Raw genomic sequence first — 15,583 nt, 5'->3', positions numbered from 1 at the left:
TCGGCCCACGCAGTACGGTATTGAACAGTGGATGCTATATGCCCACGCGCTGTGCACGATCCAGGCGACAACCTCCATCATGGCCGGCTATTAGGTGTACGTACGTACGTACGTACCTGGCTACGTATAGGTATGTACAACCCTGCCCAATGTTCACGTATCACTATAAAGGCGAAGGAAATTCGCCCGAGGGAATATACTGAATTTAATTTATATTTAAAGCGTCGTAAACTGATTCCCGGTTACGGTTACCCGTAATATCTACATCCAGGTGGATGTAGATATTCGGGACATTTCCGCGATTCGATCGATAGACGATATCCCACGAACAACTCGTAGGGTAGACAACGACGACGACGACGACGACGACGACGATGATGATGATGCTGCCGCTGCTCCTGGCTAATAGACCAATTACTGGCCACCGCTATTTATTCAATATCATATACCTGGATGTCGGTTGTATTAGCAATGGGATCCTTCGCCCCTTTCCCAGCCCGCGAATTTTGCGTAACCACCGATAATAATGATTATAATACCGGACAATCCAGGAAGATTCAAAACTCAGAAACACCAACCGCGCTTAATTCCTACAGCCCAGGGGAATTATATCCGGTTGAATAAAAACTCGTCGAATGAATCGCGTTCGCGTTTCAGTTTCAGATTTTGCGAAATGAGAATGTCGCTCGTTACCCGCGCTAGTCTGCCACTTTCTTTTTTTTTTTTTTTTTTTTTTTTTTTTTTTTTTTTCAGGAGTGTCACGGAATAGCTCCGCTATATCCATTGTGCGGAAAACGAAACATTGAAAAGGGACGCTCCTTACGTATACGTATACCTATACGTGTTATAGATGTCGTACATGCACCGTTGATACGCGCCACCGAATTTTCTCTACTTTTTTTTTTGCGGTTAAACAATTCCCGCAACTCGGATAATGCGGATAAAATATCCCGCGATATTGTGACGGAAAACTTTCCGTCCGAGATAAGATGAGAATCGTGCAATTTATAAGAAAAAAAAAAAACGGAAAAGAAAAAACTCCGTCCATTGCGATTGACCGGGAAACCCCTCCAAAAATTACTAAAAAGTAAAAAGAGAAGAAAAAATAAAGAATCGGTATTAACAATATGCTCGTCCCTGACGGTTCGTTTAAATCCAATTCTACTGCCTTTATACAGCTTACACAGCGATGTAATATAGGAGGCTGGTTGAAACTCGAACAATTTTCATGCGCGGATTCCCCGCTTCTGGAGGAGATGAGTCCAATAAATAAAGAGGTGCGTAGATAGCCCTAAATCTTGCACGCAATCTTCTCCTCGCTCTCTCTCTCTCTCTCTCTCTCTCTCTCTTCGTCCTTTTGCCCCCCTTTTTCCCCATCACTTGTCTCCACTTACCGAGCTGCAGGACCCGCAACCCCTACATCAAACCATCGTCGTCGTCGTCGTCGTCGTCGTCGTCGTCATGAAGTTAATTCCACGCACAGCCGGCTCACAGCATCCTTAAGAGACATGAATATACGACCGAGCGGAGGTTGATCCTCCATAACCGGCCCCCACGAAATTTCTCATCTTCCGGGCTAAATATAGGCGAGCATTTGCCGGAATTTTTCGAGATCTCATGTCAGCGACAGGGAGGGAGCATTTCTATTGTTTGTTATTTCAATTTTCTTATTTGGAGACAAAGAAAAAAAAAAAAACGATTGTATACCAGCGAAAGACCGATTCGGTGAATAATCGGAGATTTAAAAACAGGCTCGAATTACCAAGGAGTTTCAGTCAACGATGCCGAAACAGGTATTAGCCGGGATGGTCGGATGTAAATTGAAAGTAAAGTTCAACGAGTTATTTGAGTAATATTTTTCCATTTTTTTTTCCCCCAATTACTAGGTGGATTTTCAATTTTCACCAAGACTCGGGACTCCACGGTTATGCGGTGAACTCGCCGAGAGAAGGAAGTAGCGCGAAATCCCGTTATTCGATATAACTAGATTCAGCAATAAGCGATGGAAAATTTATTTTTCTCAGCTGGTTAAACGACGGAATCGAAAGATGATCTCCTCAAGTATTCCGCCTTCAACCATCACCTCCTCGCGCTGCTCTGAAATCGTAGCAGCTTTCTACGAGAATCGTTCGGGACTTTTTTCAATCAATCGAATCGCGAGGTATCGCAGGTAGCTGTAACGCGCCCGTCTGTTTACTCGAGAGAAAATCATTGACCGAACGCGAAACGGCCTCATATCTGTACATAGACGCACGCGATATCCTCATACCTGTTGGGGGCCTTATTCTCTCTCGTTTGTTTTATATTCCATTTTACGATTGGACCGGCTACCCCGAGACCAGGGACTATACAGGATGCCGTATTTTTGTACCCGGCAAATAAGGAAGGACCATCTTTATTTCCCTCTTAATATTTCTGCGAAAACAACGCGAGCATATTCCAAATACCTATGTACGTATACTCGAAAAGGAAGTCCTCCTCCACCTATACCGGGACTTGCGGAACCCCGGAAGAACATTTGCATGCCAGTGTAACAAGAACGCCTCGGGCATCTGTTTCTATGATTTTATCACCGAATCGTGTTCGCAATTAAACAAGAAATTAAAACTCCCGTAAGCAAGTAGAGGGTGGCGTTCAGGTGCATATACGTTTTCCTACAATTCTGCAACATCTGCGTACCGATATATTTTACTTCAACCTTTCGACACCCACGAGGTTCGGTTGGCAGCGTGCGATAAAAGCACAAGGAACACCGATAAGGGATATCATCGTTAAAACGGCGTTGACGTTGAATTATTGGATATAATATTTGAAATTCGATACAATCTTCGCGGGTACTCCGGTTAGGTGAAAATGGCCCCGAGTAGGAGGGTACGGGGCTATTGATAATAAAGAAAAAAAAAAAAAAAAAAAATGCGAAAAAAAGAAAGTTTGCCTAGGCCCGAGACCCCCAGGAGTTAGAGAGCCCGTAGATAGCGAGAAAATACTCGTTCGGGTTACCAACCCCCATACGTCACTCGGGGTAGTTCTGGGTTTGGTGCGAAACGACGTCCTCTCTACCGCTCTCTCTTTCGCCTTTCTTCCCTACACCTCATTTACCTCTGCCGAGAGCCTAGCAAGACAAACGGTCCGTTTAGTAGGAGAAGAAATGCAATATTCTTAATTACCACAAGTAATGAGAGTCGGCGAAAAGAGTCTACCTAAAACACTGTGTGAGCGCCGTAATCATTCCACTCGCTACTTCGGGCGCGGTCGCGCTGCAGCGGCGGCGGTTCCGCAGCTCGGCGAAAGCGGAAAAATTTTCCTTCCCAAAGAAGTTTGAATAAGCCGAGAAAAGAGCGAGCGATGGGCTAACGCCGCGAAGGGGTAATGAGAGAAAGAGATTCGTATACTGTACCGTACATATATTATACATAAGCTGCGAAGGCAAAGAGGTTTGTGTGAGCGAAAAATTTTAATGGCTTTGCCGAGTGGAGATTATCAAATCTAGAATATTCAACTAACACCTGCACCGGGTGCACGGTTCCACTTTTACATTTCTTCCACTTATACTTTGGATTTTTCAATTATTCTCTTTACGCCGTCTACGATTCTTCTCGTAAAATACACGCCGATGGAAATAATCGTCGTAAAGTCGTAAACGGCAAGAACCGTACGTACACACCGTCGGCAGCAGGTGCCTCCGGAAACCCTTAAAAAGTGGGCGTAATCAGGCCCCGAAGCTCGGAATTTCAGAGAGTCAATTACGATTGCAACGCCAATTAACCCGAAATTACTTTTCCACGCCGAGGCGAGCCCACAGTTTTCATTTCGATCTTACCTAATCTTCCCGGTTGCAAGGGCGCCTAACGATTCGGATGTTCAAATGAATCTTCGCACGGGCATCTCCGAATTCGACCACCTGCACGCGAACATTATTATTTCGCTCCATTCCAAGATTCACGTCCCACCCTTTATTGCGCTTACGTAGAACATCGCGCTCAAACGTTTCCGCTTTCCGAATTTCAGTCCCCGTCGTGGTGTGCGGGCAATATCAACCATACAACGTACAACGTCGTCGTTATAGAAAACCGTTATACGACGCTCATTCATTTTTAATAACTCAACGTTATCGGGGTTTATATTACATACGAAACTGCCGCCAAATGACGTTGCGCTTTTTATTACTCGACGCCGAACTCATTTTCCTAGTTACGAAAAGAGAAAAAAAAAAAATACGCGGAGGCGTCGCAACCTACTGTGGCGAAAATGAGGAGTCCAAAAAAATTGTACATACCGAAGAAAAAGTTCCGGGATATATTTGACGGAAGACACGTTTTCTTCCATGTTTTTTTTTTTTCTTTCTCTTTTTTATTCTTGTTTCGAGTCGACGGTGAGAATTCCGGTAAGAGATGAAAATCACGCGAGGAAATCGGAGCGTAGTTTGAATGAAGGAGGCAGCGGAATTCGCGAGCGAAGGAAAAAAGGAGGTCTCGAATTTCTCGGCCTCGCGCTGAAAGTGAGATGAAAATATGAGGGAGTGGGTGGATGATTGTTGCGGTTGCGATTGCCCAACGTCTTCCGTTCCGCCCGCCCACGTCGGTCCTACCGCGAGGGGTAAAGGACCCCCGGAGTAAACTGCAGGAGCCGTTGGACTCGAGAATAAAGAAGTTGAAGCAACGAGGGAGGAACAATGTTAACCCGCCCCCTCGCAACCCTCTCAGCGCCCCGACGATAATTAGACCGCGGAAAAGGTAAAATAACCGCTTTAACGTCGCTGCCAAAACAACGAGTTCCGCACCATTTGTTCGCAATTTCTTCAACCTCTTCCGAGTTTACGATAAGAAAAAAAAAAAAAAAGGAGCGGCGGGGGAAAGACGCTTGCTGCAACGAGACGACGTCAATGGTTTCAATTTTTATTCAATTGCAGAAAAGAGAACCGTACAAATGTATGTATTATACGTACGTACGTCGTGTGACTTGCATGTGGGGAATCGTCGTCTCGTTGCGTCTTGTTGGTTGGTACAGCATCTCGTCGACGTCGGCGTCCGTCTTCGGTACGCGCGAGTCGAGGTAAAGCGAGCACGAGACGGAGGAGAGAGCGAGAATGGGAATGAGAAAAAGAAGCTTTGCAAGATCCCCGAGAACGATGGAGAAATGGTGTATTTTTATATCTGACAAATAATACCTATAAAAGAAGTCGCGCCAGTACGCGTTCCCGAGCCAACTCGACTCCCCGAACGGAGGAACGACGAGCGTCCCGCATACATCTTCCTCCAGTTTCCTCGCGCGATCATCCGGGTTACCCAAATCCCATGGAGAAAATACCCTCCCCGTGTTATCTATTACACCCCGATGCGAAGTAGCAACGCCCCGAGCTTTGATATTACATTGTAATTCCCACCGCGTCAGCGCAACAATAATCCTGACAACAAATCATGCCGATACGAACCGCCGACCCTATTCACCCCCTTCCCTCGCTCTTCTACGTTGCACCTTCGAATTTCGTACGTCCGTTACACGCGCGCCTCAACCAAATCCAGCCTTTCGCCCTCTCTGTACAAAAACGACCTATCGACCGCTGGATTCGCCGGGGCGTATTCCTATCTGCAGCTTGTTGCTTTCGTTGTTTCGTTATCCGGCGATTCGTGGGGATCGAGTGGTGCGGCGAAATTATTCAACCCGCATTTTTCGCCACGCAGCCGTTCGTTATCGGGTCGAAAAGTCAAACGAATAAGATACCCCGCGGGGGGGGGCTGCACAGCGGATACGCGCGTTTCACGTGGGTACGCGTACACCTAGGACGGATATACCTATATGTAATTGCGGTGAAAACTTGTGTACCGCAAAACCATATATCACCGGAGTCCGTCGGGGTTTCGCAAAACGTACGTTATAACGTGCCCCGTATGGATAGATAGGTAAAAGAGGTTGGTATTGGTACGCGTTATACACAGAGTGTACCTATATCCCTCCGCGTCACGCGGAGCTTCATGTGACCCGCATGCAGTCGCACATCTGACGTTTGCATGCGGACTACCGATATACCCTTTACCAATATAGAGTGTATTGACTGCGCGTCGATAGATAATTGAAAGCTGAACGGCGTATTATTACAAGCTATCGACGAAGCGCGGTGTTTGCGGCGATGCGGGAGTCGCAATACCCTATCTCCTTCGTGCTTTTTTATTCGGACCGATGGGGAGGGTGGGGGGGTAGGTCGGTGTACTATTTCGGGGAGATCGGTTATGGTTATCGCCGATACTTGTAGGGAGCAGCCGAAAAAAAGATTGTACAGGTAATTTGATAAGGTGAGCGTGAGGTATCGGCGATTAGTTCGAAGTTGAATGAAAACTGGAATAAAACTGGAGGGCTTTCGGGGGTTGAGAAGGGAGCTTAGGACCGCTAAGCCTGTTGCCCGGACCTCAGCTGCGGAGGCGCGCCGCGTCTACGAGGGTCTCGTCTTTTTTTGGTCTCGCGTTTTCCTCCTCAAGATCCGAACGCCCGACTCCCTTTACCCCCCCCGTTCGTCTCCCTCTCTCCGAGGACGAGGGATCTTCAGCCATCGGAAAAATTCTCCACGGAGTATAAAGTCCTAATGAGATGCTTGAGAGGGGTGCGCACCCGGCACCGGTGTCTGTCGCTATTTTTACAGATTTCTTCGGAATACTCCGACACCGACAATCCATTTATCCTCGTCAATGAAAACGGGGATCCGAGAGTCTCGGCGTTGCAGTTACGCTAATTACACGCTTATTCATCGAATGTTCTTCCGACCTGATTTCAATGGGTGTACGTCGCGTGTTTCGTTCTTTACAGGTTTTGGAAATAATTCGTACGAACACGCGTCGAATCGACGGCGAAAATTTTGGCCCTTAGATTTTCGCGCCGCGTGTTTTCGAATTATTCTGAGCGACTGAACTGCGGGCGAGTGAAATTATTTATTTCACCCCTTTTCAAATTTATTCCCCGACAGTGCGACCTTACGATACGTATATTCGCTCGCGAACGTTAAAATTTATTACGTGTATACCGTATGCGTTTTTTTTTTTTTTTTGGTTTTTCTCTTCGCCTCCTATTTTTTCTCGCTCCGCGTTCGTCTTTGCACACACAGCTAGGTACTCGTTTTTTTTTTTTTTATCATCTCGTTTTCTTTTTCCCCTTTTTTCTCTTTATTCTATTTTCATTCCTCTAAGAACGACTGCAAACTGAACCTCAATCCATCCGATTCGTATATACCAATATAAACGCTTTCAAGGGCTGGTAATGTGAAAACGGTTTACTTTTTCAGCTTTTTCCCCGAGGCTTTTTCCTCTATTTTCTTATATCGCCAAAGAAACGTACGGTTCGAAATCGTCTTTGAAGGGTGTATAACTGTATGAGAAAGTTGTTTCGGAACGATGCGAAGACCGGAGTTGAGTTTAAGTATTAATCAAAGTGGGTCAGAAAAAGTTTCGGGGTATTCGCTTCGATTCGGAAGTTGTTGTTGATTTCGAACAGCGAGTCGCTCGCGCGTGACTCTAGCGTATAATCAAGTCGAATGGGAAATTATATCGGCACACCCCGAACACCGTTTCGTCCCCCGTCGTCTCTATTAAACAAGCGTATAAAAATAAATCGCAAACACTCGACAATTTTCACCTCTCATAACCCGCCGACAACACGAACGACTCTTCGCGGCACCTTGTAACATCCCGTAATAATTCATCGCCACCCCTGCACCGTGTACGACTATATTCACCTGGGTAAGCGCTTCCACGTTTAAATTCCGTTCCACTTGACAAATGCATACCTGAGACCCCGCGATCTGTCGAGCTTTCATTGGCATCAAATGTACGGTGATGTACGTCGGAGGGTTCCCCACGTTCAGTTTCGCCTCGTTTATGTAAAGTACACAGATGTATAGCGGATGCATTTATATATATGTATAATGTATAATACGCGAGACACGCGCAGTGACTGCTGCAGGTACGACGTTGTAACACGTAGTCACAACGCTCTCACATATTCGTCTCCATATTTCATATTCGTCTTGACAAATTTATCTTCAATCGCCGTGTTACCGTATCTCCAACTCGCAGGTATTTCATGTACATGCATAGGCGAAATATACGGGGAAAAAGCGGGAGGTGGGGGGAGGGAAAAAAGAAAAAAAAAAAAAAACCAAGGTGTGGAATACGAATTACGGCTACATATTCAAAACTTTATAATGTTCAGCACGTGAGTCGCTAGAAAAAAACTGGACTAAAAGTTGAATATGGTAAGCTGGAAGTATCGAGGTAATCGTTTTCCGTTGGAACAGCTCTTGCCAAAAGATCGTCGGTGGTGCATTTTTATATTTATTATGCATCTACCCGCGTCTAGGGAGCTCGTGTATATTATCATACGTAATTCCGCATTTAAATGCAAACGCTTCGGACCCATATTTCTTTGGACTTCTTTTTTAATTTGTTGATCAAAACAAAAAAAAAAAAAATGAAATGAAACGAAACGAAATAAAGTGAACCAAAAACTTTTAAAAGCCCTTCGAGCATAACGCGGTACATTTTTTTTTTCCCACCGAATAGAGTCGCGAAAAAATGACGATATATAACACAAAAATGTGAATACCCTGGTAGCGTCTGGGAGAGTGGAATACCGTGAAATATTATCCTCCTCATAATTCACTCGAAATTTATATTATTTAACGACAATTTTACTTCTCCGTTTACTTTTCATCTCGTCGAGAAATTCCCTTGAGATAATTACACTCGTTTTCATATACATACGTGCATACGATTCGTCGCAAATTTTCCAGATTCATAAAATTATACTTCCACAAACTTGACGGGGGGGGGGGGGGGGGGGGGGGGGGGAAAAACCCGTTACAAGAATCTCGCCGCCTGCAGGCCCAGCGGGTAGAGACCCCGACCTTTATTATTCGTATCAATCGTCGAATACCAGCGAACTACTCGTATTCCAGTTCGTCCACGGGACACGAATCGTTGGAAGGTCGATGACAAATTTATGTGGCAAGACGCCCGATATTCTCGGAGTAATTTACGCCCGTAAACCCTTCGGCTCGCGCGATGATGTACGGATAAACTTATCCGTAACGGCATCGTAAATAATCTGTAAGTAAGAAAATTTCTACCTGGATGTACAAGCGACGCGACGCGCCACTCCGAGTCAAGACTAAAAAACATTTTCCGGGTCCAGCCGGGCGCTGTGGAACGAACGGCGACGTCAACGGCGCGGGGCTCGAATCCTCGGCGAAAACACGCCGCAATATTTTACCTGAAATTTTCTGGCTTCTGAAACGTAGTGCGGTTCGCAGCTTGCGGGCAGTTGGAGGTTCGCGAGTTTTTACCACAGTCCATCACACGTCGCGAGCGGCCATGACGCGGAGCCATTGTTAATTTCTTGTGACTTTTTCCTTTTGTTTCCAGCGTACGAGGGACGAATCGGGAGGTTGAGAGCGGACGGTGGATGACGACGACGATGCCGCCGCCGCGGTGCGTATTATGCGTACAGATATAACGCTTCGCGAAAGGGGTGCGTTACGGAACGACTAAATTAAAGATCATTACACGGTTAAACGGCGCACCGGGGTTTTGCCCGTGGTTCGTAACGTTATACACGAATTCATTTTCCCGCCCCGTTACCTCGTGTAAACAACTGTGCGCATAACCGTTCGTATTGCAAATTCAAGAGATCTCTCCCGGATAATATGAATACACTTGAAGTAAACGTTCGCGCTCACAGTTTTATTAGTTTTTTTTTCTATTAATTTACCACCGAAGTTACGGCGGTTGTGTCACGATGCGAACGGAACGAATTTAAATCCTCCGTCTTCGATCGGAAGATGGGAGAGAACTGTTAAGCGCTTAATATCATATCGTATATCGGAGGGTGTACCTATTGATGAGGGATGACTGAATTTCTGCACGCCTCGAAGTTACGCCAGCGTCTTCTTTATCCGTTGCAAAATTTACGTGATCCTTGTTCGAGCTACCTTATCGCATTTATAAGTCGAAAATAAGCTCGTATAAAACTTGAATACTACTTAGTTCATTCGCTCGGTTAGTAATTTGTGGATTATAGTTGGGCTTTTGCAATATCGCGAAATTCACCAACTTTCTCACCCCATCTACCGAGTTATAGAATTCCAAAGTTTCACTGCCAGTCTTTCGGTACGGATGTAAGAAACTGAGGGCGAAATTTTACCGAGACATTTACGGAGCGGAGCGACCTATCAGAACCCCGACATAACGCTAATCGGATTCCGATAACAACAACGCCAGTTTCTTCCTAGAATTATTTTGCTTCGTCTTCTTCTGGTTTCATCGGAATTTTTCAAAATTATTACAATTAACAAATCGAGAGCTCGACGAAGCGGGAAAGTTTACCCCACAGGGGACGTTAAAAGTTATCTAGCAGAAAGTGGGACCCGGAAATCGAGTCGCCTTCGCACCCATTAAGCAACGTAAGAGTCGGAAAATTCCCCGAATGCCAAACGACGAGTTTGAGAAATGGACGAGGATCGATGCGACTAGGTGGACTCGATCATCACGTAGTTTCTCGTTTTTTGGAACTTATTTTTTTTTTTTCGTTCAACGAAACGTACGGATCGAATTAATCCGGTCGTCGACGCGCGTACGCGACTGCAGTTAGATTATCCTGAGGAGAAAAAAGAGCGTAGCGAAAAAGAAGAAAAGAAGGAATCTTCGTCTCACTACACGAGCAAGAGCAATCGTCGTAGCTTTTGTCGAGCTTTACTCTGCAGGTAGCCTCGGAATACATTTTCGCTCAAGTTAGGTTAAGTCAACCTGTTTATGTTTTCACTCGTCGCCTTAGCTATACACCGTATCTCTTATACCATTATACTCGAGGATGCTGCAGTGGCTTTAGCTGCCGTCGCGACGCGTCGGTATAGGTATAAAATACCCGCTGTATAACTCTCTGTACGGTGTTTCTATCTCAATTTCTGAAAAGCTCCGAGGCTAAAAACAAGAATTATTCCTTCCTACTGTATTTCTCTCCGCTTTTTTACGCCTCTAAGAACAATCCGGCGTTAGCTGAGTGCAGCGCGAGAACTCGAAACACACGTAATATTTATAGATCCTGGATCCCCGATTACGGCCGCACCTCTTATTTTCGCATCCCGAATCCCCAGCGCTTCGAACAATTTATAGCGCCAAGATATTACGGAGTGAAATACCAAGTTGAATGTCTCATCTTCGAAATTTCATAGAAAAAACGAGCCTTCGGAAATGCACGTATACAACGTGTGTAAAAAAACGAAACTTTCGCCACATAAATCCAGTCATAGGGCGGACATTATTCAAAGTACTGTAAATCTTCATTCGGCAGCTATATCGTCTCCGTATCACACCTGTATATACGTATATGTATACCTATAAGTAGATACGTTACACCGGCGCCCAATTCACCGTGAAAGACCATCAAAGTTTATCACCAATAACTGTGCCACTCCCGTCCGTTCTTGGTCTTTTTATACGCGAGCGTTGGCTTGTACGAGCTTTTTTTCTTTCGTCCCCTCCCCCGCCCTTTTTTTTTTTTTTTTGTTTTTTTTTCGTCTGCCGCGTTCGCGGAGCGGATTTTCTTCGATAATGCACTGTACGAATACGGGCGAAGTGCATGCCTATTCCTACGCTACACGTAACACGTGTAACACCCTTACCAGTATTTATATATTTACGATGGGTTTACGTGTTGCAGGAAATTACGGAAGCCATCCTCCTTTTAACCTCCCATTCTTTTCCGGTTGCCTCGGGCAACTGTCGCATGTTTTCAGTTGTGAGGAGGACGTATTTTCGAATATAACGTTGCGGCGTACACGTACACACCAGCCTCATATCGGTTATTCTCGAATCACTGCGACGCGTGTGATTATATGCGAGCGAACACTTTTGCGGGATTTATGCGAGAAGAAGCATTCGGAGAGCGAAATTGTGTCGGTTTTTGGAAATAGGGCATTCGTGGAAATTTTTCGTGGAAATTCATAGCCAGAAACGAGCGGCGCATTTCACTGAATTCTTCGCCGTCCGTTCGCGGACTTGCTGCAGGTCTTCCGCCGCTGCCGTTGCTGCTTCAAGTATCACCTTTAAAGCTCGCTCCAACCTTTTTCGAGGGAGAATCAATAACTCAGAAAACGAGCGAGAGCCTAGTTTGTCACCCGATCGTCAGTTTCCGCATGCGGAATCGCACAGCCGAGTTTGACAGTTCATTAATTCACGCGCGATATCGGCATATTGATTAGACGTGTCTGCATACCAGCTACTTTTACTTGGATACCCTCCCCCCTCGCCCCCTACATCTGTTACGTCTACATACCTGTGCACGATCGGTGCGAATTCGCACTAACTCCTCGTTTCGTTCGTAAGCGAAATCCCGAAGAGAATAAAACGAAATGAAATGAAATAACGCTAAAAAATGGCGGAACGATATACCGAGCCCCGCATCGAACCCGCCTCGGGTTTATTCAATCGATTTTCAATTTCGGTGGCATTTTTAATCCAAAATATGAATTTCGACGTAGGTGAAAAAAAAACCTGGGCTTAAACTCACCTCTGTAGTCGGCGTATCGCTCGCTTCTGTGATAGGAACCATTTCGTTGCGGTATATACGTGCCGTTTTGACCTTCCTCGTGACTCGGCGTGTAATACTGCGTGTGCTGATGATGCTGCTGCTGTTGCTGTTGCTGTTGCTGTTGCTGTTGTTGTTGTTGTTGCTGTTGCTGTTGCTGGTGGTGTTGTTGCATCTGTTGCTGTTGTTGTTGCTGCTGCTGTTGCTGTAGATAACTGGAGTGTACGGGGGTGTGCACGGGATGGCAGTGTAAACATCGTCGCGGTGTCTCAAGGGGGCCCTAAAAGGAGAACGTCACCTCACGTTAGCGGAAACGACCAATTATCCTTTGCTCACGAAAACGCGGCGGTTACTCGACCGCTTAATTTTGAGAGGCGGAATCTCCGTGCCCGCGAATTTACCGCAAGGTATCGATTCTCCTCATCCGGAAATCGATGAGATTCATCGGTCGCATCGGGTCGGTGAACAAAGCTCCTTTTTGTTCATTTTTTTGATCAATTAACGAACGCGACGGATGTGGTCATGTATTTTACAATAATTAGGGATTTCTTACGGTTACACCATACGCTGTTTGGGGATAATTAAAATTTCCGATATTCTCGCGGAACTGTTGTCGGTTATACAGATGTTAAATTTTTTTTTTTCTTTTGTTCACTTTTATCTCCTTTTATACACGCTGGAATTGGCGTTCGTATTCCCAATTATCGGAAATTTTATTCTCACCGCGCGCACGTATACCGTTAAAGAGCTGCAGCCGCATCAGGCTCGGAAAATATTAAAGAAGATTTGACGCGATGTACAATTACAAATAAAATTAATTATCGAGCGCGTCCGCGTCCGTAGCGATACGACGAAATTCGAAGATACGGCTCGGTTTTCTCAATGGTGTTGAAATACCCGAAGCGTACGTGATTGAGTTGGTAAAAATCTGCTTCGCGTGAGGCAGTTCGCCGGTGGCGTCGAACCGGCCGGAGGTTCGCATCGCAGCGCATTCATCCGCAGTGGATTAATAGTAGTAAAGCAGATTTTCATCTGCATCCGACTAATTACAATCCCGTAGTATCTTGTTAGGATTGGGAGCGGGCAGAATCAGTGGGCAGTGAAAGTTAGTTGGCAAAACACATTCCGCAGTTCTGAAATAAGTAGATGCGTGCCATCGATTCCGGTAAAAGTTTAAACTGGCACAAAGACAGCGGAGTTCGGAGTTGAGAGTTTATGAGTCGGGAGTTCGGGTTGAAAGTTGAGATTCCAGCGTAGGGAGGGGAGGGGGGAGAGGGGCGAGTTGAGGAGGTTCGCAGTCGAGAGTTAAAAGTTATCGGACTACGTACCTGAACGGAGTGATGGGATCGCAGCGAGCGTAAGGATCCTGCGGGATGCAGCGAGGGCACGCTACCGCCGAAACTCATCCCACCTGGATTCCTGCAACTCCCGGGTGTCGACCAACCGCCCGCTATCGCTCCTCCGTAGTCGTCGACCAGCATGACTTCGCCTCTTACTTATGTTCAGATCATCGTAAAAACCGCCAGATATTACTACGTCCTCACCGCATATTCGCTTTCATTAAATTTTTCATCCACGTTGAGGAAATTCATGTCCTCCCGGTACGATAGCGCGAGCAGTCCTGTTCAATTTTTCACTTTTCAGCCGGTCTGAAACAGAAATATCGTCGATCGTCGTATCAGACTTGGGGAGGAGGTTGCCTTCTTATTTCGTTTTTTCTTTTTATCGGTAAACAGGCGGCCGGACGTTTAATTCAGTCTGCCACGTCATCTTATTCTTAACGAGCGCCTTATACGTAATAACGCCGTGGATAATAAGCGGCAATCCTGAGGACGATTTTAAATTATGCAAATTACGTAATTCGCTCTTTAATCCGTGGCACACGGAAGATGGCCGACCCCGTGACGATGAGATACTAAAATCAGGTTCAGTTGGGAGATGAAGACGAGGCGGAGGTATTTAATATTCGACCATACCTACGGAATCTTTAATAAACGCATCGGGTTTCGTACGACGAAACGGAAACCGAAAGCTAACGCGCGGTAAAACGAACACCGACGACTTTTGACAGCGCTAAGAAAAAAGGTTTAACGATTCAATATGAATAAGATATTGCCACCGTTTCTCAAGACGAAGTTAGCTCTCCTGGGTTCTGCTAATGACGGTACTTGAATGGCGACCAGAAATTGAGAAACTGCCGCTACCGCTCGTCTACCGAGGTGCGATTATTAATTTTTAACTTTCGGACGATTTCTCATTTCCAAATTTCCTACTCATTTTCTACGAGTGGAAAAAAAAAAAAAACAAAACAAAAGATGAGGACCAAACCGAGGCAAAGCTGCTGTACGGCTTCAGCTCGTCTATACATTCTTCCAATTTCAGCGTTCCCAACGGTGGCGGTCGGTGGGAGTTTTCAAGATCGTTTCCATTACCGTTTCCTTCCCTCTGGAAATCGGCCATTTCAGAGTCGAGTGAAAAGACAATTACTAGCTTTTTTCCCCACTCTATTTTCTTTACTGTGATTTTTTAATCCTCCTTCTTCGTTTTCTCGCTTAATACACTCTCACTGTACCGGGAATCTATATGCTACGATTTGTGGAGAACTTCGAGGGTCACTTGGCACCAGATATAGATTGGGAATTTAATCACCGGCGTCTGAAACCCACCGCACCTGATTAAGATTAGCCGTGCCGTAATATACGTGTAATCCCAGCTCTGATTTCGCGTGTACACAGAATAGACAAGAAATTCGTCCGCACGGGCAAACCCTTACCCAACTCACGGATGATTAACCAACATTTTTTTACCCCACGTATAACTCCGATAAGAAAATAGATCGGATCGCCGAGTAACGAACGCTTCCCCCCCGAATCGTCTCAATTTTTTACACGCGGTGAAACTAATTCGATTAATCAGTCGGCGATATATTCTGGCCGCAGGGGTGGAAATCGTGGAAGTACCGTGCTTTTTGACGTATAAAACAAGGAGGGCTGTCGGTCGGTTGATCGACCGACCG

General features: G+C 45.7%; 1 protein-coding gene across 1 annotated transcript in view; it reads right to left on the bottom strand.

Moving 5' to 3' along the window:
- LOC105692599 (monocarboxylate transporter 10-like) overlaps positions 1-15,583 on the bottom strand; it is a 78,198-nt gene that overhangs the window by 36,199 nt on the left and 26,416 nt on the right. Inside the window, exons 3-4 of the mRNA XM_048654726.1 lie at positions 13,896-14,216; positions 12,550-12,847 (exon numbers count right to left, since the gene is read on the bottom strand). Of these exons, the coding sequence (XP_048510683.1) occupies positions 12,550-12,847; positions 13,896-14,048 (451 nt within the window). The 5' untranslated portion in view covers positions 14,049-14,216. The remainder of the gene's footprint in view (positions 1-12,549; positions 12,848-13,895; positions 14,217-15,583) is intronic.

Source organism: Athalia rosae, chromosome 4, assembly GCF_917208135.1.
Source record: "Athalia rosae chromosome 4, iyAthRosa1.1, whole genome shotgun sequence".
NCBI classification, from domain to species: Eukaryota; Metazoa; Arthropoda; class Insecta; order Hymenoptera; family Athaliidae; genus Athalia; species Athalia rosae.
Note: the sequence above shows the minus strand (reverse complement) of the source record. Positions and strands in the feature narration are given on the sequence as shown.